This window comes from Euwallacea similis, chromosome 37, assembly GCF_039881205.1.
Source record: "Euwallacea similis isolate ESF13 chromosome 37, ESF131.1, whole genome shotgun sequence".
NCBI classification, from domain to species: domain Eukaryota; kingdom Metazoa; phylum Arthropoda; class Insecta; order Coleoptera; family Curculionidae; genus Euwallacea; species Euwallacea similis.
The window spans coordinates 645643-667899 of NC_089645.1; the positions used below are offsets into that span (position 1 = coordinate 645643).

Sequence of the window (22257 nt, forward strand, 5' to 3'; positions counted from 1 at the left end):
TTATAAAATGTAATCTGTGTGGTTTCTTAGAAAATTGTTTAGGAATAGTCAACACCACTACATTTGATAAAGTTAAATAATCTATCTCAAATTAAGACCTTCATTTTTAAATATTCAACAAAACTTTTATCAATTTATTAGAAAAACATTTTGTTTACATATTTTACTGATTATGTGAAATATCATTATTTAAGAGCACCTTAAGCTTCTAAACAACATAAACACATTTTCACATTTGCTTAATGTCTGATCAACACAACAATAGTTATAAATGACGGGGGATTGTTGAATAAGCATCTCGCAGTAGGAGGTGAACTTGATGAAATTTTAACGCCACTTAAGTTTTTTTACCGATCGTCCTTTATACTGCAAAGTAATTAATGAAACTTTGAGGTCTCATAACTATTAAGCCCCTCCGCTCTCAGTCTTTGAAGCATTGTTCGATAAATTTCTGGTGCAAATGGAAGAATTGTACCTCTCTCTTGAATTTCTCCTAAAAGCATAAATTTAATATTTAAATAAACAAAAATGAAGCAATTTTCATAATCTAGTACCATCCAATATCATCTTGGTAGCAATTGCCGCAGGATATCCTACAGTCTTGGCCATAGCCGAATGTCCGTTACTATCTCCATAAACCACAAAATTCACCCCTCGAATTTCTTTCCTGTTATCTGGCCAGTTGATTCCGATATCGTGTCTGAGTATCACTATATCCCTTTCATTCTTCTCTGTAATCCATATTTTAAGACCAATTTAAAAGGAATAAATAACCTCACCAAGCGCTAATTTTGAAGACAAATAATAAGTTAATGTATCTAGAGGGGTTCCACATTTAACCACCTTCTTTTCCTCCAAGAGACCGAGTTCTTCTAAGACATCTACCGCATAATCATTTCCAGTCCTTTCAGAAATGTTATTAGTGAGATTGTGGTAAAATATATTGGAATCTTCTAAACCAAGAAGAATGCAAATCAATTGCCTCCAAGTGGTATCGGGGCCTTGGGGGTGGAGCGATGGATGGGGTTCTGTATCCAACAGACCTGGAACAAATTCATTTGAATTTCTTTATTCGCCTTGTTAAATTAGGGTCACTTACCTAAGAACTGCAGTATCCGTGCAGATTGCGAAAATCCGGTGTATCTTATAGTACCCCGAAGAATAGTGTTAGCCTCTTCAATACCATAAAGCTTTCCGTAGATTGTGCTATCCCTATTTGGGAACCCCTCCAAGTTAAATCCTGGAAGGAAATCTAAAGACTTCGTGGCCCTCATCAACTCCCCTCCGCCGCTGATTTCCACAATTTGACCTTTGCGAATGTACCTTTAGAGGAAAAAACTACCATTATACACAAATGCGTAAAACAAATGTAATAACGGAAATAACTATATGTATGGGACATTAAAGCGGAACACCTACCTAGCTGAAGACAAGGTGTTCAATAAGGCCCCTCTAGGAGACCACGAGAATTTATATCTTAGCGGATTAGCGCTAAATTCCGGAGCGGGCAAACCTCCGCAAAAGGACTCAAACGACGTAATCCTGCCCCCTAGATCCTGGGCTTCTTGGATACACTCCAAGGCTAGAAGATGGTCAATTCCTGGATCTAAACCTACCTCATTCAATACTGTAACTCCTGCATTGCAGGCCTGCTCATGCAAAACTTTGATCTAATCGATTACAATTTGTTAATTAACATTTTACACTCTCTTGGTAAGCTCCCGCACACCTCATTGCTCATGTAACTCGCCGTTACCATGTGAGTTTTCTGGTTAATACAAGACTTCGCTATTCTCGGATGTAAGTTAGCTGGCAGGATTGAAACCACCACGTCAGCTTTATCGATCAGTTCAGTCAGTGTAGATTCATTGGCATCCAAGGCGTTGAGATAGACACTTTCAACCCCTGGATAGGTTCTGGCTATGTTATCGCCGAGGTCTTTGTTTTCGCATGCAATTGTGATTCCTAGAAAAAGTATCTTTTTATGTGGGAGAGTGGGTAAAACTACTGGTTGGCCCTACCAATATCGTTACTTCTATGCAGGTATTCCACTAACGGAGACGCCACTCTGCCTGCTCCTAAGATAAGGACGTTTTTGTCCATGTCGTTGCTTTCCAGGGTGGATTTATGCCGGGTTCTGTTAAGTTAACCATTAGGAAATACTGGTGGTTCATCGTTTTGTTTCAAAACGATATTTTCGTTTGATAATGCCAGAGTACGGCCAGATAAGATATTCAGTAAGTACATTTTAAATTGTCACACGCGAAGCGTACTAATTTCACGAAAATAAAGCAATAAATAACATATATCATAAGATAACATTTTCATGGTCAAAGGGAGAAAATTACAAAGACACGCCAATATTCCGAGATGGCGAGGTATATGCACGTTTTAACGTACAGAAGACAACAAAGTGCGGCACTGTGCCACTTTCAGCTTGCAAATGCGTGCGGTAAAGCCACACGCTCTTAGCGCACGCTAGATTCATTTTTTAAACAATAACGTTACACGATGGAACACCCTGTATGTTAATTTACTAAGTAGCTAATGATGTCTTGCCGTATTCATATTCAGATCTTCGAAACGGTGAGAGATATGCTTAATATTTTAAATGCACGTTTGCCTTTAGATTTTGTACACCACTAACCCTCCATGGAACTTACACATTCAGCCTCCTCAATTCTTGAATATACTCGTAGTTCGGTGTGAGTTTGCCATTGCTCGCAATTATTGCCTACAACATATTTACAAAAAGTAGATTTAAAATTTTCAATCACCTTCATTCGTACGCCATGAACTATAGGATTAAATTCATGTTTCTCCAGCGGCTCCTGTGCATTAGATTGTATGATGTTTTGAGTAAATGGCATCAGCAGGTCCCCAAAGAAATCGGTGCTTTCCCTGGGAATTTGCGTCGGCATATTGTCTATACTGCACACCAACACACCTGGACCGTTAAAACTCTTCGTGTCTTTATTTCTGTCTGCATCGTACAGACAAAAGGGGGTGTCGATCGTAGTGCATTCGTTCATAAATTCGATTGATCCCCCTGGATCCGCTGATATGTCGCATATGGCCAACATTCTGTGCGGCAAAGCTGGCGCTCCTAAAGTTGTAAATAGTTGTTTACATATCAAAGGAGGAAAGTGTGGCTTTGCTCTCTCGAGTAATATAGCGGAGGGCCCTTTCCACCAATGGTAGACTATTACCAATATTCTATTGACATATTAAAAAGCAGCATTTCCCTTCCTTGTATGGCAAGACTGATTAATAATATGAGAAGTAAATTCTTTCTTTCCCTCAAATGAAGCATATTCTGTGTTGCAAGTAAGTAGTAGAAATTTTTCTTTTACTGAATTATTTACCTATAGAGGTCGGCAGCCAGGGCGTATGCGGAGGTCTCAAGAGATACTTAGCATCGGGGATGGTCAACAGCTTAGGGCTGTTCACTGCCCAATAAATTCCATTAACGATTACAGAAGCATAGGGGGCTATTTTCTTGCTGAAGGTTGACACATATCGCTCGGGGTGGTCCTCGTATTCAGCCCTATCGAACCCTAATGCAACAAACCGCTTTAATTTAAAGACGTGCAAATGAAGAACTTCCAAACCTCCCCCATCGGCCCTTTCTAAATAGTGTCTACGTCTCACTTCACAACCATAAACTTTATTGAGGCTGCCATGCTCTGCAGCCTTTCTTAGCATATCTGGAGTGACGTATTCGTGGGGCATCTCTTGAAACACCTCTTGAGATCCTGCGGAAATTAGTGAGCAGTATACAGGGTGTTCGGTTCTGGAGTTCAATCATGGGGATCTCGGTAGTCATAAAATATTCGAGGGGGTTAAATTGGGGCCAAGTTGCGCAATTTGGAGTTCAAGAATAAGTTTAGACTTTAAAGAATTCTGATGGCTTCTTTTGATAAACCTTGTATATACTGGGCGATATCAGATTGCCATTTTAAATGTGTTTTTCTGCAGAACCATGCTTATGTCGTTTTCAATTGAGTGCAATTCAATTATTATGGTTGAGAGTAAGCTATTGTCATCTCACCTTGGGAAACATTTCCTGAACCGGTGAAAACAAAGGTCAAAGGTCCGACGGATTTGGGCATAAGCCCCAAGGCAATTTCATATCCAGCATCTCTTACCGCCTGCCTTGCCATACTGGTATTTCTGTAGTTGTGCGCCGGACCAATGTGCATGAAAGGAGTATGATGACCCAGTGCTAAGAGCCGCAAACCCATTCCATGGAGGATGTTGACCACTCCGGCTATTCCGGCCATTTTTCCGAATGCCACTACGCGTTGCCCTAAAATTGGACTAAAATCGACAGTTTGGCTTAACATTCAGCAGACGAACCTTTTTCGTCCATCAGCTTCTCATAGTCGATCAATCTTATTCTCTTCTCCAGAATGGCGTCCAGCAGTGCCATATTGCTCTCTTGGGCCTTGATGGTATGCGAGAACAGACAGTATGTTTTCTCAGGGATAAGCTGGTCAATTGGGACTTGTTTGACTCCGAAAATCACACTGGCCTCAGAGATATCTTCCTGAACCACAGCTCCTGCGTTCAGGTAGTTTTGCATAGGGTAAGCCCTTCGGTTGGAGGGTTGCACTATGACCTTCACGCCCTTTTTTACCAATTTCTTGACGTGGGAGGGGGAGAAGGGGGCCCGTCTTTCCCAGACACTCTGGTCCTCTCTTCTGATAGCTACGATGTTTTTTGTTGCCTAAAATGAAGCTTAATCAAGCACCCACGGCCAGACGGGTTCTAACACTTACAAAGCCCTTTTTTTGGATCGTCTGCAGGTGGGCGGCATTTTTTGCCAAAACACTCCGCGCCCTCAACATTTTCCTTGCGGATTTGCACAGAAAAAGGTTATTTCAAAGGTTTCTTCTTTAGTCTAAAACACAGAGCTCGATCACTAATTTTCTTAATGAACTCGGGGGGCATCTTCGATAAACTAAATCTCAAATCAATGTAGCGATGCACTTATCTCTACAATTTTAATATTTCAGTTAATGGTCAACTGTAAACATAGATTTGTTAATCACCATTATCGTACACACGTAAGTAGCTGCTTTGTTGCTTTGTGATTGTGATATAGTGGAATTTTTTCGTTGTGAAAGCAGGGTAGCCTAATTAATTAAAGACTCAAACACTAAAAAACATGCGATCTACCCAACAGAATCGAATATCCTGTGCGGGCCAAGTTGATATACAAAATGTACCATATGTAGCCAGGAAGAGCATCAGGAATTTTAATGGACTTTTGTTTGTTTTATTTCTGCCTCGTATCTATATCAAATACTCAGAAAAATAATTTACATTGTGCCTAATTTAAATAGGAAGTGTCATGGTGCCGTTTTTTGAGAGTTCCAATCAATTTAACAGATGTTCAGCGTTCAATTAGCCAGCGATGTAATGTAAACGTGGGTCCAGGACCATGATGGACAGTGCGCACTTGGTTAAAATCTTATTTGCTTTTTAGATAGATAGAAACGAAATTACAAGAGTGTCATTAAATCGCCAAGTTGAGGAGCTGCACGATGTTGTTCAGGGAATTTTAAGACTTCCACAGGAAAAATCAGCAGAAGTGTTCATGCGCACGAACTTGAGGTAGTTTAACGTTGTACCAAGAAGTCCTGCTTTGGACAGGGTGTCCCAAATTTTCTCGGTCAGCAATTGTCTCGTAACCTTGTAGAGATAGAAGAACGGTTGAAGTACAAGAAGCATAGGCTGAGAATAATTTTAAATATAAGGGGTCGCTCGAAAAGTAACACGGAATTCAACATTTTATTTTAAATTGAACTCTCTGTACGCTTTTAGGGCTCCTTTTCAAATTTTTAAGATTACTACGTGAAATATCGACGTCTAAACAATGAGAGTATTCACATTTTCCGCAGTCTTTGCTTCCGAACGTTTTGAGTTATTTCGAAATGTCGTCTACATGTTCCGTCTGTTTTAGTTTTTCCTCAATCCCCCCTGTCCTCTAATCTTAGTGTTTTTTCAATTCCCCCTGCCTTTCTGTTCTAGTTTTTCTTCAACTCCCTCTTGTCCTCCTGTTTTAGTTTTTCAATTCTTCCCCGTCCTAGTGTTTTTCAATCCCCCCTGTCCTCTTGTCTTAGTGTTTTTCAGTTCCCCCTGACCTCCTGTCCTAGTGTTTTTCAATTCCCCCTGTCCTCCTGTCCTAGTGTTTTTCAATCCCCCCTGTCCTCTTGTCTTAGTGTTTTTCAATTCTCCCTGCCCTTTTGTTCTAGTTTTTCTTCAACTCCCTCTTGTCCTCCTGTTTTAGTTTTTCAATTCTTCCCCGTCCTAGTGTTTTTCAATCCCCCCTGTCCTCTTGTCTTAGTGTTTTTCAATTCTCCCTGTCCTCTTGTCTTAGTGTTTTTCAATTCTCCCTGTCCTCCTGTCCTAGTGTTTTTCAATCCCCCCTGTCCTCTTGTCTTAGTGTTTCTTCAATTCCCCCTGTCCTCTCATTTTATTTTCTCATAAAGTTCTCGTGTGAAAGCGTTAGCTGATCTGCATTCCTATTAAGATTTCTTCGCAGAAATTACACCACGTTTCGCGTTTGATGTGCCCAAGCTGTCTGGCCGCTAATGCCACTCCTCCCCCTATATTACGAAAAATTTACCACTTTCTAATTCTTCTCTTAGCCCGTCTGTTTACCGCCTTCTGTTTGTTTATCTCTTTGCATTTCCTGTAGACTGATGGCTGTGTATTGAAAAAAAAAAAAAACAAAAATCTAAACAAGTCTGCCGGTAAATATTTGAATCCGATTCCGACTCGAAAATAAACTTGTGGTAACAAAGTTTGAGTAGCAAAAGAGCGGAAAACGTAAATGCATCAACCGTTTTTAAATTAGATGGCGGATTTACACCTTCGGCAAACAAGCATCGTGAGCGATATGTGACGTATTACTGTCAGAATTCGTTAAACAAACACAAGTCCATTAACTTGTTGCATAACACATGTCTTTTTAAGACCACCCAGATTTTACTCTACACCTATGCCGAGGTTCAAGCCGCCCTCATTTATTTGTTTTTTAGTCAGATTTAAAACATTCTCTGGGTAAAAGTCTGATTAAAAACACGAATTTAAGCTGGACGAAAAATTTCTTAGAAATCTACTTTGAAACATGTGAGAACAGTGCGTTCACCTGTTAGGCCACTGATTTGGCAAAAAAACCTGAAATTCCTTTTTTTTATTGTATTTTTCCTCTTTGCTTAATCCCAATTGAAATAGTTGTAAATTATGACGCGAAGCTTTTTGATCTCGTTTTTTTCGTTGTTTTTACTCCGACCCTCCCTGAAAAGTCCATCAGATGTTAGTTATATTGGTGAGCCGTTTTCAAATGTTAAAAAAAAGTATGACCGAAGTGAGAGAGAAAATTAAGGAGTAGATTTTTGCCTCAGATTAAGATTTTATTTTAAATTTAATATAAACCACGGTTTTCAACCTTTCTCACCCTGTATCTTAAACACGAAGCATTTGCTGGCCATATTTTTTTATATTTTAGCTTTACATATTATTGTTTAGGTAATTTTTGTCCCATTTTGATGGACAAACTCTCCGGGCCTTCCGAGTACTTTTAAAAACCATACTAATGTAAACGATTTCGGGTCTCTTGTGTCACATTTAACTATTTTCAACATAACATTGCTATATAAATAACAAAACACTATTATGAATTATCTATAATCAATTATTAATGTTGTTTCTTATATACAGACCAAAAAAATCTCAATGTATAATAATAGAATAATTCTATGAAGGACAGAACACTGGCACCATGAAAGAGCCCACCCACTCCTCCCATGTACACTGCAAATCAGAATATACTTACATGGTCAAAAGGCGCATTAAATATATAAATAAGTTCTTCTACCTAACAAATCATAAAATTTAAATATGACGACCCTTTTGAACCTCATTTCTGGAAACTTTCTCAATCCGTACTGGAGATTTGATCCCAGGAACCAAACACGTGTATCTACATCTTCAAGAACATAGTTGACTTCCTCGCAATTGGCTTCACAGTAGCATGGTTGTCCACTGGGTTCCAGCGATATCAGTTGATCTGATTTTCGATATTAATATAACTTTTTATAAAAATGGTACTTGCTGTGTGGTGGGTACCTTGGTTTTGAGATAGACAGCGGAGTCCTGCACTGTCGCAAATTTTCTCGAATTCTGAAAACAAGGAAATTCATCGTTATTGGGCGAGTCCATGAGGTCTAATTGAAAACTCAAACTTGAGAATTGTAGGTTTTTGGACAACCCTGAAAACCTGAAAGTATTTCTGTTTCAGTTTCAGGGTTAAAATGGGACCCCAGTCCTAATCTGATTCTTTAAAGGATTTTCTGTGAATAAATATCATGTCGGCATAGTATCTGTGGCTGAATGCAAAGGACATTAGAGAACTTTTTACAGAGCCGGACTTGTCCGTTATTTTGCTCAGAACTTTTATCCTGGACGCATGTCTCAAATTTTTTCCTTTCTGTACCCAGCACATCACAAATGATGGGGGAGTTACATTTTCAGATTTTTTCCCAAAAAATCACCGATACGGACCTGAACTCTGCACAAACGAACACCTACGTACGTATTTTGATTCTGAAATATGCGGATTAAACCCTCACTTTGGTTCCTGTAAAAATGCGGTACGCAGCCACAAAGCTGCAAACTAAGTTGTATCCTGCATTCCATTCGACATAACATGTACGAATAAACGGGAAAGTGAGTCAGATTGCTTTCGTGGTAGAAACGGCACTTCCTTTGCTTGATTGTTAAGGCCTTGGTATCGTCACTGCTGATGATGCTCAAAGCCTCGAAGTAAACCTGCATCAAGCAATCCTTAGCCATGAATATTGGTGTCCGTCGCACGTCTGGAACTTCATGGGCCCCGTGAAAATATACCTAAAAAGTTGCTGTTGGTTTCTAAGAGTCTTTTTTTTTAAATTACATTGAAACTGGTTGTAATGTTTGCTATATAGGCGAAATTCTCTCCATCAAGTGGATGAAGGTCGAAGGTTGGAACCTCTGGCAAAATTCTCCTTTCGCTTGCGTTCCAATACCTGAAATAAACTTCATTTCGCCTGTAAGTTTTCAATTTCAACATGATTACTCTAGAGAGAAGTGAAGCGCCAAATGGGAGTTAAAGCAGTAACAAATCCCCATCTCGGTGATTATTTGGTGGAGCCCTTCCTTGGGATCTAGCCACTGTCCAGAGGCCATCACTGCAGCAATCGATTTTTTTTGTAAATTTAAAATTGTAGAAACGTATTCTTCCGGCTCAATTTCCCCATCCGCGTCCTCCAAAATTGTCCCAAGGTTCGACAAGTTTGCATAAAACAATGACGATAAAAATTTCCTCATTTTGGTAATATTTTTAGGAGCTCTCGACGCAAGCACCAGCTCTAGCTGTTGCTCGTCGATATTCTCCAAAGGGCAGATGGTGACAGCTAAATTAAAACAATATTTATTATTAAAAATTACATGATAAACCTTGGGAGAATCCGCAGTTACCAGGCAAAGGGGTCGACCACGAAAACCGATCCCGTTCGATAGATATCATCACCGGGTTTGTCCAGTATCGATTTATAGACAGCACATTGAAGTACCAACCATAGCTGAAACTCACTAAAAGTACAACTGTCCAAAAGACTTTCTCGACCCGGTGCCGGCCATTTACTGCGTAATTCAAGCAATGAATGGAACTCCTAGAGTGAAACTCTTTGACATAATTGCAGCCCAAATAGCAATAATGGGCGCAGTTGGAAGAGAAAGATTTATTTTTTCTTGCAGAGCGCCTCATGAGGATGCTTACCAACTGGCCTTAACCAACTAGGAGTTCTATGGAAATGCTCATCAAACCGGCTCATCGATAATCCGATATCTTCCATGCAGCTATTCTCTGTGAAATAGCATAAAGACGATTTATTCATTTTTAATGGTCAATTTTGTTATCTACGGTCTTCAGCGAACTAACTATGGGATTACCTGTTTTCGGGGAATCTCCTAAAAACCATCAAATGGTGCTTAGCCATAAATATTGAATTAGAATGACAAAATAATTTACCACGGTCTTAAATCCATCATTAAAGTACATGTCTTGGCAGCGTGTGAGGTACAGGTCCTAGCAACTGTAACGATATTAACGCCACAGCAGGTACCACATGTCAAGCCCTTAGAGGTCGATCTAGAACCAGCAGGTTTTTTTCCGAAAATAACGATCCACGTTCCCACACACGTGAAATTGTGTGTGAAGCGACGCTCGCAAAAAATACATCGTTATTACTGGGTGTCCAAAATAAAAAAATGCTGCATGCGTGCACGTCAGATAAATTGCTATTTGCCGCTCGCAAATGCGTGCGACAAAGTGATAATACCGCACGCTCACATGGAAAAATTTGCTGGTGCCTTCAAGGTCACCTCGCTTCTGTAATTAAAATGCACGAAAAAGCTCTGGTAATGGCCTGGTAAAAAATAGAACTCGTCACTGAACTAAAGAACTTGTTGAAAGTCCTTTACTTCCAATATTTACACCACACTTCGCAATTAATAAACGAACACATAAGTAAAAAATACAATAACCAGCTATTATTACATACCCACCGTGTAAATATTTAAACTCCATTATTCTCAACGAATCTGACCCAAATTACCGAACGTCAGCATCAATTAGCGTATAAAAAACAAACCAAAACTCAAACTTTTATTTAGAGTTGCCATTTTGGCAAGAGTGTTTCCCGACTTTATCCAGGATGTCGTCACTGGAAGAGGCGGGAATTGCGGGCATTCCCGAAATCTGATTGGAAGGAGGGAATGTGTTGGGATGGATCTGGGCTAGACCATCTGCCACTGGCCGGATGGGGAAGCTGGTCCTGTATCTTGTCATAACCGAAAACATGTTCAGTATCGTTCTATACTTGTATTCTTTAAGAAGTTTTTGTTTCACTTCGGGTTTTGATTATTGAAGTTACATATTGTGCATGGGGAGTGATTTTGCATAAAGGTGCAGGGGTGCTTTCGTGTGGTAACTTCAAGTGAGTGAAAGTTGGTCCAGAAACTAGTCTTTAAAGCGGTGAACTCTAACCCTAATTTGTAAGTACTTGTGTATAATACTTGGAGATATTTTATGATTTCATATCCCATATTCTTTGCAAACCATCAAATTCGAATTGCAACCCCTTGTTTTTCTTGTCTAATTTTTTTATTTATTCTCTTTTGTATTCAATTTCTCCAAAAGTCACTAAAGGTGATTTATGCCTACAAATCCGTTCTTAAATTATGTTTTAATAATTTTTTCTACAATAACGAAAAATAATCTTTTTTTGAAAAATAATTTCCTTAGCGACGCCCGCATTTAAGCAAATCCTTGGCGGTTTTCAGGCCAGCGGATAAAGATCCCCTTAAAGGAGCGTAACCTTTTTGCCACCCGGTACCGAGATTCAATTCCGTAAAGGAATTTGCGGGGACTTGAAGATATATATTTTAAGAAACGAGTTCCCTCGAGAGTGAATGATAAGCTCATCATTCACGCTGGATCTACAAAATAATATAGACGACTAACCATTTTTAAAGGTCTTCCCACTTTTGGCTTAGTTTAGGCGATTTTCTCACGCTTCTGCGTGGGTTGCACTTCCACACTAACTTACATTTCTAGAAGACGCGGGAGTTAGCTAGCAAGTCATTTCCCGCCTTCGCTCGACCACTAGCAACCCTCAATTTGTTTTTGGCTTGCGAAAACACGTTTCGCTTTTCATTTAAATTGTCTACGAAGACCTTCAAGTTAATCAGGTTTTTGGTTCTGTTGTTTGATATCTGTGTCTCTATCTACTGCGGAGGTGTTTTATGTAGCGACCCTTTCTTCAGACGTTGGTTAAGCTTTAACCTGAGTTTGAAAAACACTTGATTTGGTAGTTAATTGCCAACTGACAACTGTCGCTCCCTAACTGGGTACTGAAGAACTGGTCCTAAACTAATTATAAAAATCTTACCTGAAGGCTACCTAATGATAACTTGAGGTTTCGCAATTACAATTCAAGATCATGTATAAAGATATTGACATATGTGGGTGGCAGACAGAGTCCGTTTAGATTATTTAGAAATAAAAAAGCTCCTCTTTGTGAATGTTGAAAATTGGGATTTCCAAATCTCATCATAAATCACCGTTAATTCTTTCTATCGCTAGAAATACTGCAAGTGAAGATTTTTACGTTCCTCTTTTAGGCTTGAAGATTATTGACCGAACAACTGGGATGCTAACAAACAGTAGATCTGCGAGAGTTCCAAAATGTGCCAGATGTAGGAACCACGGGATGATATCTACCTTAAGAGGCCACAAGAAACAATGCATCTACAAGTCTTGTGCCTGTGCCAAGTGCGGGCTAATAAAAGAGAGACAGAGAATCATGGCTGCACAAGTAAATGACCTTTATTTGCAAATGTAATATACAGGGTGGTCCAAAAAACGGAAAAACAATGGGGAGTGACATCTCATTGAAAAATGTTTTTGTGTTTCCCTATAGTGCTTTGTTCTCACCATTAGGTTTGAAGATACGGAGCTTTGAAAATTCGTTAATTTTTTGGGAAAATTATTCAAAAACTTTCGGCATCAGTGAAGTAAATGTTGAAAATGTTTACCAATCTCAGCATTACCGGCGGCATATAAACATACTACACAGAGTGTTTCTAAATGTACTGTGCAAATTTAAGGAGAGATTACATGCGTGTGTAGAGCACCCTGTATGTTCTTCTCATAAAGTATCGGTTATGCTCGTAATAAAATAAGTTTCTTTTCATAAGATTATCCTCCAAGATAAAGTTTATCGTGTTTGTCAGTATTAAGCAGCAAAATGTGTTATTTTCATTTGTAATACAATTCCTATTCTCGAACGACATCTCTCTAGAGCTTTTGATCGATATTCCATTAGAAAAGTGTACACAGTGTCCATTTCCAAACAAGGGTACATCAGTAATAATTGCCAACTCGGAAACCCGTTTTAAATCCTTTAGATAAAATCTCTATCTCAGGTTTCACCATTATAGGTAGCATTAAAACGGCAACAAGCAGCAGAAGACGCCATAGCTCTTCATTTAGCGTCAGCGGAGAGTGGTACCACGTACGATTACCTACCTCCAGGTCGCATTTACGGCATGCAAGTCACTTCTCCAGAGTCGGATTCTCCCGATGATCCTCCCGCATTGGAGAAGGTACCTCAAGATCAGAGTAAGGAAGATGTGACGGTTAGCCCGGCTTCTATTGAAATGCTGGCAAAGTTGTTTCCAAATAAGAAGAGAGCAGTGCTGGAGCTTGTTTTGAAAAGGTATTTCATGGGATTTCTTTTGATCAAATGGGAAATTGCAAAGAGGTTATCAATAAAGCTGTCCATGCTTTTAGATGCAACCACGACCTTCTTAAAGCCATAGAGCATTTCAACTTAAACAAACATAAAGCCATATGTGGAAATGACTCGGATTCAAGCAGCACCAAAGAAGAATCTTCTTCAGCCTTTAAGCCTGTAACTCCGCCTTCCAAGAACCCTTCAAAGCCTTCTGCTTATGTAGGGATGCACGCAGCTACAGTTCCAATGATTTCTAGTGAGGTCTTCAGTTTTTATCCATTTTTTCCTTTGTTCCCTAAGCCGGTGATCAGAAATCCAGTATACGTCCCCGGTTTTTGTGATTGTGATCAGTGCAAACATAATTTGTATAGCTCGGTAGATAGTAGGCCTTAGGTGATGAGCTATTCTGCTAAGGGCTAATAGAACAAAGTGTTAATTTTCCCTGGAAGATTATTTCCATAGCATCCAGGAAACTGGCCAATGCCGTGCCGTTGTTTCATAATTTCTATGGAAATTATCCTTCTGGTAAAGTTACCTGGACTTTGATATACTGGCCCTAAGTGTGGTAGCTACGTGATATTACTGTGCCAAAGAATGTAATCACAAATAAATGTCGGAGTAGATTTACTTACTTGTTTGTTTCATTTCGAGTTAATTGAGGATGAGTTTTGAGGTATAAAAGTTGAGGAGCATTGAGACTCAGATAATAAATATATATTATATATATAATATATTAAAAAATAAAGGATAAATTGTAACTGTTTTAAGAGTTTTATGTCTATTTTGAGGTTGCTGCTCCCTCAAACGCCCCTTTTGTACGTTACTGCTCATTTTCAAGCTACATGCGAAGTACTTGGGGCTGTAAAGTTGAACTGAAGCTATCGGCGTAGGTAATTCGAAAGTTCGAAAGAACATTATTTCACTCATTTTACTCCTGAGGCTCCTGCCGAACGTCTGCGTTTATTTTCAAATTGAGTTAAAAAAATACTTTTTTTAGAGGAAACGTAAAGTAACAAAACCACATGTAAACCATTTTTGTTATAAAATTTTTTACATAATCATTACACAAAGTCAACTTTCCCAGGGTAGCGACATCCATTTAATAAGCAAACACCAAATACTACAGCCTTGATGTCATATATAAATTCTGTACAAAATGGCGGACAAATGCTTTGAAATTCAATAAATTTCGGGCTACTTTTAAACGTAATTTGGGGCATTTTTGAATAGAAGTAACTTTTTCATATTATATTTGTGCGATAATCAAAATCTTAATTAATGCAAAGAAAATCTTAAATTCTAAGCAATCATCTCCTTACCCCAGTGCTTACTTTTCTTAAACATGGTTCCGACCTTCCTATCTACAATAAAATCCTTGAAAGCTTTTTTATTATTCAAAGGGCATCCACCGAAATCCGCTAAGAACAGAATTCATATAAACCCAAGTGAATGATAAGTAAATACGGCGAGAATCAGTGTTAACTTCCAAGCCAAACAAAGATATCAGATTTCCTGGGGGTTACCTACCGCACTATAATCGAATTAGGATGGTTTTGCAGCCGAAAGATGTTTACTCTTCGACTTTTATTACATCAAATTTCGGCCACTTGAGGGAGAAATGGACCATTCTTATACAAACAACGTAAAGTGAAAAATCCCCTGAGGGGGCGTGTCTTTATTGGACTACTATAACTAAAAACAAGTATGCGAACGATGACTCTATTTGGCACGTTCCTCGGTGGAACTATTGATCGACTCTAAAGTCGAGTATGATGGCATTGCTGCTTTAGTAAAAAGCGGCTTCCTTTGGCCCTGAAAGTTATCACAGCGAGATTTTTTTTGTTTGACATCAAACCATTGTTAGTACGTCTTGGCCTTCAATCTCCAACAACAAGGGACAGAACATCAAGTTCAGGAATCCAACCAGTCGGATTAACCAAGGAAATCCCACAAGTTCCACGGCTTGACCACCGAGCAGGGGCCCAAAAGAGTAAGCAACAGCAACGGCGGCCTGCTGAAAGGCGTATACAGGACCGTATTGAGCGCTCCCCTTGTTGTCTACAAAGTTGGCTAAAAGGGGCACCAGAGAAGCGTCTACAGCACCTAAAAAGACCTTGAAATTCATAATTGGTTGAACGTAAGAAAAAAATTGCCACAATAATCCACAATTGAAATGGAAGCGGAAATGAGGTTGTGATAAAAATCCTAATGAATTATGTATCTAGTGAATCGCTGGTTTGATTTCGGTGTTCCTTGACGGTTTTATGTGGGCGCAGACTGGCATTTTCAGCAACTTCATTAAATATTCACTTATTCACATCATTCTTAGGGAAAACTCCTCTTATTTGCAAATATCCTTGGGCCAAATGTCTCTTTATCTCTAGCCCAATTTGAATGCTTCGTAACACGAGTAGATCTCTCAATGGCGACGGCGATGGAAGTGATTTTCTGGATTCGGGCCAATTTTTACTTCTGAATTGCTTAGAATCACATGGATACAGATAGTCACATGATTTTTATCAGAGTACGAAAGCACGTTTTGTCACGTCTTGTAATAAAACATCTACCAGGTAGATTGAAATGAAACCTGTAATGAATGAACCCACCTTATTTCAGGTCTAGAACAAGTTTCTCTAAAAGCCATTTGCATAATGTTTTAATAAGTCCATTTACAACGTGATTGGATTTTCTTGTATGGTTATTTCTATTTCAAATGAGCTGAACGTGTGAATTGCTGGAAGGCATTTTGAGAATTTACGAGATCTTTACATTTCCCGAGATTCCTTATCAGAGTTAGGTTTCGAGGATTTCCATGGAATTATTAACGAAGTTAGAGACAGGTTTTTTAGAGATTTTGGTGCAATATTGGCAGAATTTCACAGGAACATTCGAGGCAATTTGTCAATAGTTTGGAGTGTTTGAGGTTTTAGTGTTTAAGGTTTGTTACGATTTTGAGGCGATTCGTATGTCACAACGAAGCCATTCTTTCCGAGGAGCAAGGAGAAAACTCTTCCCAATCACAATTTTCGTGAAAATCTCACCATTTCCGTTTCAATTGGGAAGTGATGTATTTAAAAATTCCTTCAACAAAACTGTCGCGGCAATATGGGGCACCTTGTATACTACTCACCCACGCCTAAACCCAAGCCAAGGTGAGGAATAGCTAATTGCGACATAGTGTTGGCTAATGGCAAGTAACAGCAACTGAGTCCGGACACAACCATTGCGCTTATGGCAATTCTCCATGGTTGCACGGGAAGAAGACCTGCAAAAAATAGGTAAATGATTCCTCTTTACTTTCGGGTCCTCAAACCTGCGAAATGAGATCCTATAAAGTATCCCAAGCTATCTGGAATGAACACAGCGCCCAACTGCCACTTGGTGGGACGCGGCTTCATGTGCACCAACAACCACATTGGGACGCATGGTTCCAAAACTGCCATAGACGAAGTGCAGATGCATATAGCTAGACCTGAAATTACTGTAACTTTGTCCTTTAAGAGAATTAGCCACTGATCATAGCTGCCTTCTTTGGTGTTCTGGTCTTGAGGTTCAGAAGTTGCCTTCAGGTATATAACTTGGAGCACTGAAACACCCTAATTACTACAAAATTTGGGAAGATGTCTTTAATATCCGACCAATGCTGAGTATAATGAAGATAGCAATGAACATAAAGGGAGCAGTTTTGCCTAGCAGCTGATAGGCAGCCCCCCCGAGTGGGTACCCAATTAGGACTCCCAGGGCGATTCCTCCGAAGGCAAGAGGCATCAAGCGATTCCTTGAATTTCTGGGTACGTTTTTGGCCAAAAGGCACATGCCGCTGACCGCAACAGCAGCCGAAGAGCTTCCATGCAAAGCTCTGGCCAGTATCAGAACTCCATAGGAATTTCCATAGGCAAACACTAGATAAAAATAAAGCTACTGGCGACGTTTAGAGGAAGCGACTTACGCATTGCTGCAACCAGCATGTTGCAAGACCCAAGAAGCAGAGGAATGCTGCAATCTACGATTTGTGTCAAGTAGCCAATCACAGGGGTAAAAGCTAATTGAACAAAAGCCTTTGAGGCTAGCAAAGCACCTAAAGGTCCATTATCTTTCTCTAGAGTCTCATATTTGCGTTGAAGGGGGCTTAGAGAGGCAGGACCGTACCTGCTATGACTCACATTCAAGTTTGAATAGTTTAGGATATTTGAGAAGAGATAATCGGGTATTATTGGGACTGAAATGGCAAGGAATGGTTCATTCGTAAAAAACAATAAATGCTGCTTACCTACTACTGTCAATAGAACATTATCCAACAGGAACATCATATAAACAACCACGAAAACCACAAACCTGCCATCGTTCAAGAGATTCAAATTTACCATGTCCAAAGGGAACATCTCAGCACTTGACTGTAGCTGAGTTTCAATCGAACTGTGTTTCCCTTTAAAGTAAAAGTGTAGCATATGGTCGTTCTGTAACTCATTTATTGTATGGCAACGATAATAAGATTTTCGAGGCGTTTTGCAGCTTGACTGGGTATTCTATTAAGGGCTCGTTATCGCCCTGCGACACACGCGTATCGTAATCAATTTATTTGAAGCAACGAGGTTGAAGTGTTCAGGTGAATTCTCGGTTTTCTCGTTCTCTTTTTTATTTTGCAAAATTTGCGAAATTTAGATGTAAAGAAGTGATAATAACTATTTATGCAAACTATTAGGAAATGTGGGATTTTGTGTAACGAGTGGGATTCTGCGGGAAAAGCGACGCGAGGTCTCGTAATGTGACACGAGTTACACAATAAGAAGAAAAGAGCAGACATTCGAACTTTTTCTAGTTGCGCCCCGTATACAGGGCGATTCAAAAGTACCGCGACAAATTTCAGGACACACATGCTATTTTGAGGAAATGTCCCAGGACAAACTGCTGTTCATTTATCTGTTAAAAGTTAAAGATTTTTTCAGATAATTTTATATATTTAAAGTTATTTCACACATAATTCATCACGCTACGTATAACACTACCTACAAGCTAAAATTAAAGGTCCACATCTCTCCTTAGAAAGGCACATGACAAAGGCAGTTCACACTAATATTCTTCCTCCCCTACTTCTTAACTTCTTCTTTAATCAGCCTTAAAAACGTGTAACTTTGTCTGGATTAGTAGGCGAATCACAACACAACTCGAAATCAATATCTTCAGGCAACGCAGGGCACGAATACAGGTCCGGTTGCTGAAGGTTGGTCCTCTCCGGTGCACTGGGGGTGACTCCGGCCCTGGCCACTGTAGCCGCGTTAACCGCTGCTATGTTAATGCAGTCGTAAATAGGCTGTAAAAATCAAACATTCTTATGACAAGTTTTGATGGTCAAACTTGAGCAGACCTGTGGGTGGGCTCTGTATAGATCCATGGCACTTGTAGCAGTAGTCAGAGAAGGAAGCGCGCTTGTAATTTTGTCCCTCTCGGCAGCTATAGTCATTAAATAAGTCCGGGGTATAAATATAACTCCCAGGCAAACTGCACCCGTTGAAACCAGTCCTAAGCAAACCATCATTTCCTTCCACTCACTGCCGAGGGTGGCGAAGCCGGGTAGCCATACACACCACACAGTGGCTATTAAAACTATGGCGATTGTGAAGTACTTCCCTTCTCTGTAATTTCTTTGACTCTTGTAGATCAGAGGAGTCAGGCAGACTAATATAATCAAAAGTATTGTATTATAGGACATGAGGTAGAGGAAATCGAAGCCCTTAACAAATAGCCCGTCGCAAGTCCCGAAGACTTGCAAACTTAAGGCTGCTTGAACTCCAATTATGAAGAGACAAAGGAACGATTGCACTTGACCAGCTATGTGTGACATGAAACCGATTTCTTTGGCGGCGGAGCTCAGCACGATGCTTCGGGATAGCAGGAGTGAGAACACAGCAGCATAACTTAGAGTTATAGTCAGGGCTTTTACTTGGCAAAGGACTCTATGAGTCGACTTTGTGGGCTCAATGCTGAACGGCAGGATTGAGCAGAAAACGAGCATTACCGCGAAGAGCAGGAGCAGAGTCATTAAGGGGTTGCCTTCAAGAACTCTTCTTTGGAATATTGCTATCAGCAAGAATATCAGGATGGCAACGCAGAAAATTACCCCCAGGAGAGATAGCGATAGAAAGGCGTAGATCCACGAAACGTCCCTGAATGTCACCAACGAGTTCCAAAATATTTCTTTGCCATTCTTCCTTAAATCTGCGCACATTATATCGTTTTGAATTACTTCAGAATTGTTATAGTACGGTGGTTCAAAAGATTCATCGAGCAGGGTCAAGTTATCGAAGAACAAGCTGTATGAGTACAGCTTCCGGAAAGGCCTTAAGTAGATGTTAGTGAAGGATTCGTCTGATAATGGAGATTCGACTTTAAAAATATTGTAAACGAAGTGCTCCTCTAGTGGAAGAATTTTCAAAGCTCCGAGTGTCTCTTTCGGGGAAATCAATGGTAAGAGGTGCAGCATGTTCATTTGCTTAGCCCTCATGCAACTGATTTTGTGGGCCGTTTCGTTGCAATTTGTCGTAATGGAACTCTTCGCTTCCATAGCAAAGCTCAATATTGGAGCTGCAATTTCCAGCAACAGTGGCGTGGGGAAAACTTTATGACTATTTTTCCCAGGCAGGGTATGAGGCGGTAAAATCACGAAGCTTTCTTCAGGAAGGCCTAAAATTATACACACTACTTGCGTGGACAATCCAATGGCATAATTTTACCTAAAGGTACGTCTCCATTTAGCGGAACAAATAAAATAGTATTTGCGGTAAATCTCTCATCTAAATGTGTGTCATTAGCCACAAACTGACTAATGTCCGATGCGGTTCCAAAAAACACCAGCGGATTTTCACCGGTTGTATTCAAGGCTATTAACCTTGGATCGCTGAAAGAGAAACACCAAACATAATTTAATATTGTGCCGTGGGTGGTTAAAATAATTGGTTATTTTACAGGGCGAAACAGTAGCTGATTTACTGCCGCAGCGATATTCCTAGGCGAGTGGAAGACGAGGCTGTGGACTAAGGCAGTAAAGTTACGTTTTTGCACGTGATTTTTGCATGCCCGATTGTTACTGATTGATCCGTTTTTCTCCGGTTATGATTGCGTGAAAGGTGATAATGACACAAAATATCAAACTGCAAAAGGTCATATCTAATGCTAGGACAGTAAAATCGTCACTAGGCATTAAAAGTGACACTTTATAACCTGCGTTGTGTCATTAAAATGTAACCTCTTTTGTCAACCCGAGGAAAGTGTGTTAGCGATTGACCTAACACGCGTGTGCGTTTAACACGTGGTTTAGATTCCCACACGTTTGGGTAATTTTTTTCATTTTTTCCGTATTTTTAGTGTCTATGATCGTGTGAAAAATATGGGGCACATAATTTGCAAGGGTCCCCGACCCTGGGGATCTCGGGTTTTCGTGGTTGCCGCCCTCGCCTGCGGGTCGAGCGCAATCCTTGACGCTCGTACATTAATTTTCTTCGCGTGTTATGTAAATAACTATTAAGGCACACGTGCGATAAAGTAGTGCTGGTTTTAGATTGTAGTAATACTACTTTGCCGCTCGCTGGCTGGAAAAGAGTTTAACCGCGCGCGTGGCGATCTGCACGGCTGAACTTTACCCATAAAGATCCTTGACACTCACAAATGACGAATCTGATGTCAGGTTTATCATTCAGCGTTTATATAAATGAACCACTTACTCGTATAGGTAACATCTCCTGATGCAAATCCTTTCCTCCTTCACATTCGAGTAAAAGGAGTCGAGTATCAGTTCGCTTTTAGCGACTAAAGTAACGTTCTCCTTCCATCCCATCGCTCTCAGGAACCGAACTGTTGCTTTAATCAAATACTCATTCAACTGTCTCCTCCTCCTCATTTTCACCCCTAACAACCCACTAAACTTTGTCTCCCTATCACTGGGCTGATTTATCACTGCAACTCCCAAGTTATACGTAGGACTTTTAAACACCTCGAAGATCGTCTTGAGAAACTCTACTTCTGAGCACGAATGATGTATGGACAGTCCCAGTCTCAGGGGGTTCAGGACTTCCAAGAAGTTTATTCTGTCAGCCACCCATATCGCAGCTTCCGTGATCGTTGTTTCTTTGTAGCTCAAGGGGTTTAACTTCTTGCAACTATCACTATTGAAGATCACAGTCACACTTAATTCATCGCCGGCACTACTACTTTGATTTGTGGAATATTGAGCTCGCACTTCACAACCAGAACTTATGAGCAAAAGTGGTAGGATTTTTATGTACAGCATGGTGGAAAATTTGGTGTTCATCTTGCTACACGATGACAGCATGTGCGACGATTTTTAAATTTATTTCATCGTCAAGCATCGCTGAACAATATATTCAAACATCGCACTTTTGAAGGACTGTTCAGTGTTTGTATTTATAGACTTCGGAGACTATTAAGCTGATGGGCTTCCCTCTATAAGGGTGAGCGCCAACTGGCCTTGGGGTTTATTTGTAGAGAAAACTCTGAAGAATTTTATTACGGAGCGTGCTTTACCGCCTCGTTAACTCGATCGCCACGTGAATTATCAAGCTTTCGTCCACCTCAGATTTAAAATGTATTAGAACCAGGGACCTAAAAGCCCATAATGAGACCCACTTCTCATAACTTCGGTACTTGCCCACAGCGGCATCCACAACTTGTCCACCCCCCGACTGTTTGGAGATTTTTGCATGATAGTCCCGAAGAATGGCCAGCTTAGGTATTAGATCAGTTTGGTAGTGCCCGATTACTAAACTTTGCCTTATGACTCAGAAATTGCTAGGGAACAATCGATACAAACTTTTTACCCTGCATACCTGTCGTACGTGTTGATCGATGGAAATCCAGCTATCAGCGATCTTCGACATTCATCGAGATATTATAT

At 40.1% G+C, this 22257-nt stretch overlaps 6 protein-coding genes across 8 annotated transcripts in view; 2 read left to right on the plus strand and 4 right to left on the minus strand.

Moving 5' to 3' along the window:
- Positions 1-22257, plus strand: part of LOC136418748 (uncharacterized) — a 130672-nt gene that overhangs the window by 98883 nt on the left and 9532 nt on the right. The gene's annotated exons all lie outside the window — the stretch shown is intronic.
- LKRSDH (lysine ketoglutarate reductase/saccharopine dehydrogenase) lies at positions 216-4953 on the minus strand. Its single transcript, XM_066404957.1, has 14 exons — positions 4782-4953; positions 4360-4729; positions 4052-4309; positions 3612-3755; positions 3366-3557; positions 2790-3106; positions 2664-2734; positions 2022-2137; positions 1730-1965; positions 1420-1670; positions 1100-1323; positions 780-1043; positions 555-731; positions 216-493 (listed from the first exon to the last, which is right to left on the minus strand). Exons 1-14 carry the CDS (start codon positions 4848-4850, stop codon positions 378-380), a joined length of 2805 nt encoding a protein of 934 aa, XP_066261054.1. The 5' UTR covers positions 4851-4953; the 3' UTR covers positions 216-377.
- LOC136418750 (doublesex- and mab-3-related transcription factor dmd-4-like) lies at positions 5054-13962 on the plus strand. 3 transcript variants are annotated; one of them, XM_066404924.1, is made up of 4 exons: positions 5054-5069; positions 12235-12428; positions 13054-13331; positions 13406-13962. In XM_066404924.1, exons 2-4 carry the CDS (start codon positions 12264-12266, stop codon positions 13740-13742), a joined length of 780 nt encoding a protein of 259 aa, XP_066261021.1. In that variant the 5' UTR covers positions 5054-5069; positions 12235-12263; the 3' UTR covers positions 13743-13962. The 3 variants fall into 3 exon arrangements, with proteins under 3 accessions (XP_066261021.1, XP_066261019.1, XP_066261020.1); XM_066404922.1 differs by lacking the exon at positions 5054-5069 and adding an exon at positions 10933-11106; XM_066404923.1 differs by lacking the exon at positions 5054-5069 and adding an exon at positions 10936-11048.
- Positions 7709-10900, minus strand: LOC136418715 (sodium channel protein Nach-like). Its single transcript, XM_066404882.1, has 8 exons — positions 10732-10900; positions 9529-9693; positions 9128-9464; positions 8966-9077; positions 8643-8919; positions 8140-8193; positions 7889-8080; positions 7709-7824 (listed from the first exon to the last, which is right to left on the minus strand). The coding sequence occupies exons 1-8, from the start codon at positions 10898-10900 to the stop codon at positions 7709-7711; spliced, it is 1422 nt and encodes a 473-aa protein (XP_066260979.1).
- LOC136418806 (synaptic vesicular amine transporter-like) lies at positions 15000-17969 on the minus strand. The gene is made up of 7 exons (XM_066405023.1): positions 17620-17969; positions 17299-17568; positions 16988-17251; positions 16663-16935; positions 16480-16614; positions 15217-15452; positions 15000-15161 (listed from the first exon to the last, which is right to left on the minus strand). The coding sequence occupies exons 1-7, from the start codon at positions 17795-17797 to the stop codon at positions 15069-15071; spliced, it is 1449 nt and encodes a 482-aa protein (XP_066261120.1). The 5' UTR covers positions 17798-17969; the 3' UTR covers positions 15000-15068.
- On the minus strand, positions 18287-21868 carry boss (bride of sevenless). Its single transcript, XM_066405013.1, has 4 exons — positions 21068-21868; positions 20081-20244; positions 18715-20030; positions 18287-18660 (listed from the first exon to the last, which is right to left on the minus strand). Exons 1-4 carry the CDS (start codon positions 21673-21675, stop codon positions 18466-18468), a joined length of 2283 nt encoding a protein of 760 aa, XP_066261110.1. The 5' UTR covers positions 21676-21868; the 3' UTR covers positions 18287-18465.

Excerpts from the sequence above, each read along its gene's own strand:
- LOC136418715 (XM_066404882.1), bottom strand. The coding sequence starts at position 10,900 with ATGACAAGATACAGGACCAGCTTCCCCATCCGGCCAGTGGCAGATGGT. Across the intron at positions 9,694-10,731 it reads GAAACACTCTTGCCAAAATG|TAAATGGCCGGCACCGGGTC; the intron begins GCAACTCTAAAT and ends TGAATTACGCAG. Across the intron at positions 8,081-8,139 it reads CTGTCTATCTCAAAACCAAG|ATCAACTGATATCGCTGGAA; the intron begins GTACCCACCACA and ends ATCGAAAATCAG.
- boss (XM_066405013.1), bottom strand. The coding sequence starts at position 21,675 with ATGCTGTCATCGTGTAGCAAGATGAACACCAAATTTTCCACCATGCTG. Across the intron at positions 20,245-21,067 it reads AGGAGATGTTACCTATACGA|CGATCCAAGGTTAATAGCCT; the intron begins GTAAGTGGTTCA and ends TTTCTCTTTCAG. Across the intron at positions 20,031-20,080 it reads AAATGGAGACGTACCTTTAG|GCCTTCCTGAAGAAAGCTTC; the intron begins GTAAAATTATGC and ends GTATAATTTTAG.
- LKRSDH (XM_066404957.1), bottom strand. The coding sequence starts at position 4,850 with ATGTTGAGGGCGCGGAGTGTTTTGGCAAAAAATGCCGCCCACCTGCAG. Across the intron at positions 3,756-4,051 it reads TTCAGGAAATGTTTCCCAAG|GATCTCAAGAGGTGTTTCAA; the intron begins GTGAGATGACAA and ends TAATTTCCGCAG. Across the intron at positions 494-554 it reads TACCAAGATGATATTGGATG|GAGAAATTCAAGAGAGAGGT; the intron begins GTACTAGATTAT and ends TTATGCTTTTAG.
- LOC136418806 (XM_066405023.1), bottom strand. The coding sequence starts at position 17,797 with ATGCTACACTTTTACTTTAAAGGGAAACACAGTTCGATTGAAACTCAG. Across the intron at positions 17,569-17,619 it reads TGTTCTATTGACAGTAGTAG|TCCCAATAATACCCGATTAT; the intron begins GTAAGCAGCATT and ends TTGCCATTTCAG. Across the intron at positions 16,936-16,987 it reads CTTCATTATACTCAGCATTG|TGCTCCAAGTTATATACCTG; the intron begins GTCGGATATTAA and ends AGGGTGTTTCAG.
- LOC136418750 (XM_066404924.1), top strand. The coding sequence starts at position 12,264 with ATGCTAACAAACAGTAGATCTGCGAGAGTTCCAAAATGTGCCAGATGT. Across the intron at positions 12,429-13,053 it reads AGAGAATCATGGCTGCACAA|GTAGCATTAAAACGGCAACA; the intron begins GTAAATGACCTT and ends TCACCATTATAG. Across the intron at positions 13,332-13,405 it reads CTGGAGCTTGTTTTGAAAAG|ATGCAACCACGACCTTCTTA; the intron begins GTATTTCATGGG and ends CCATGCTTTTAG.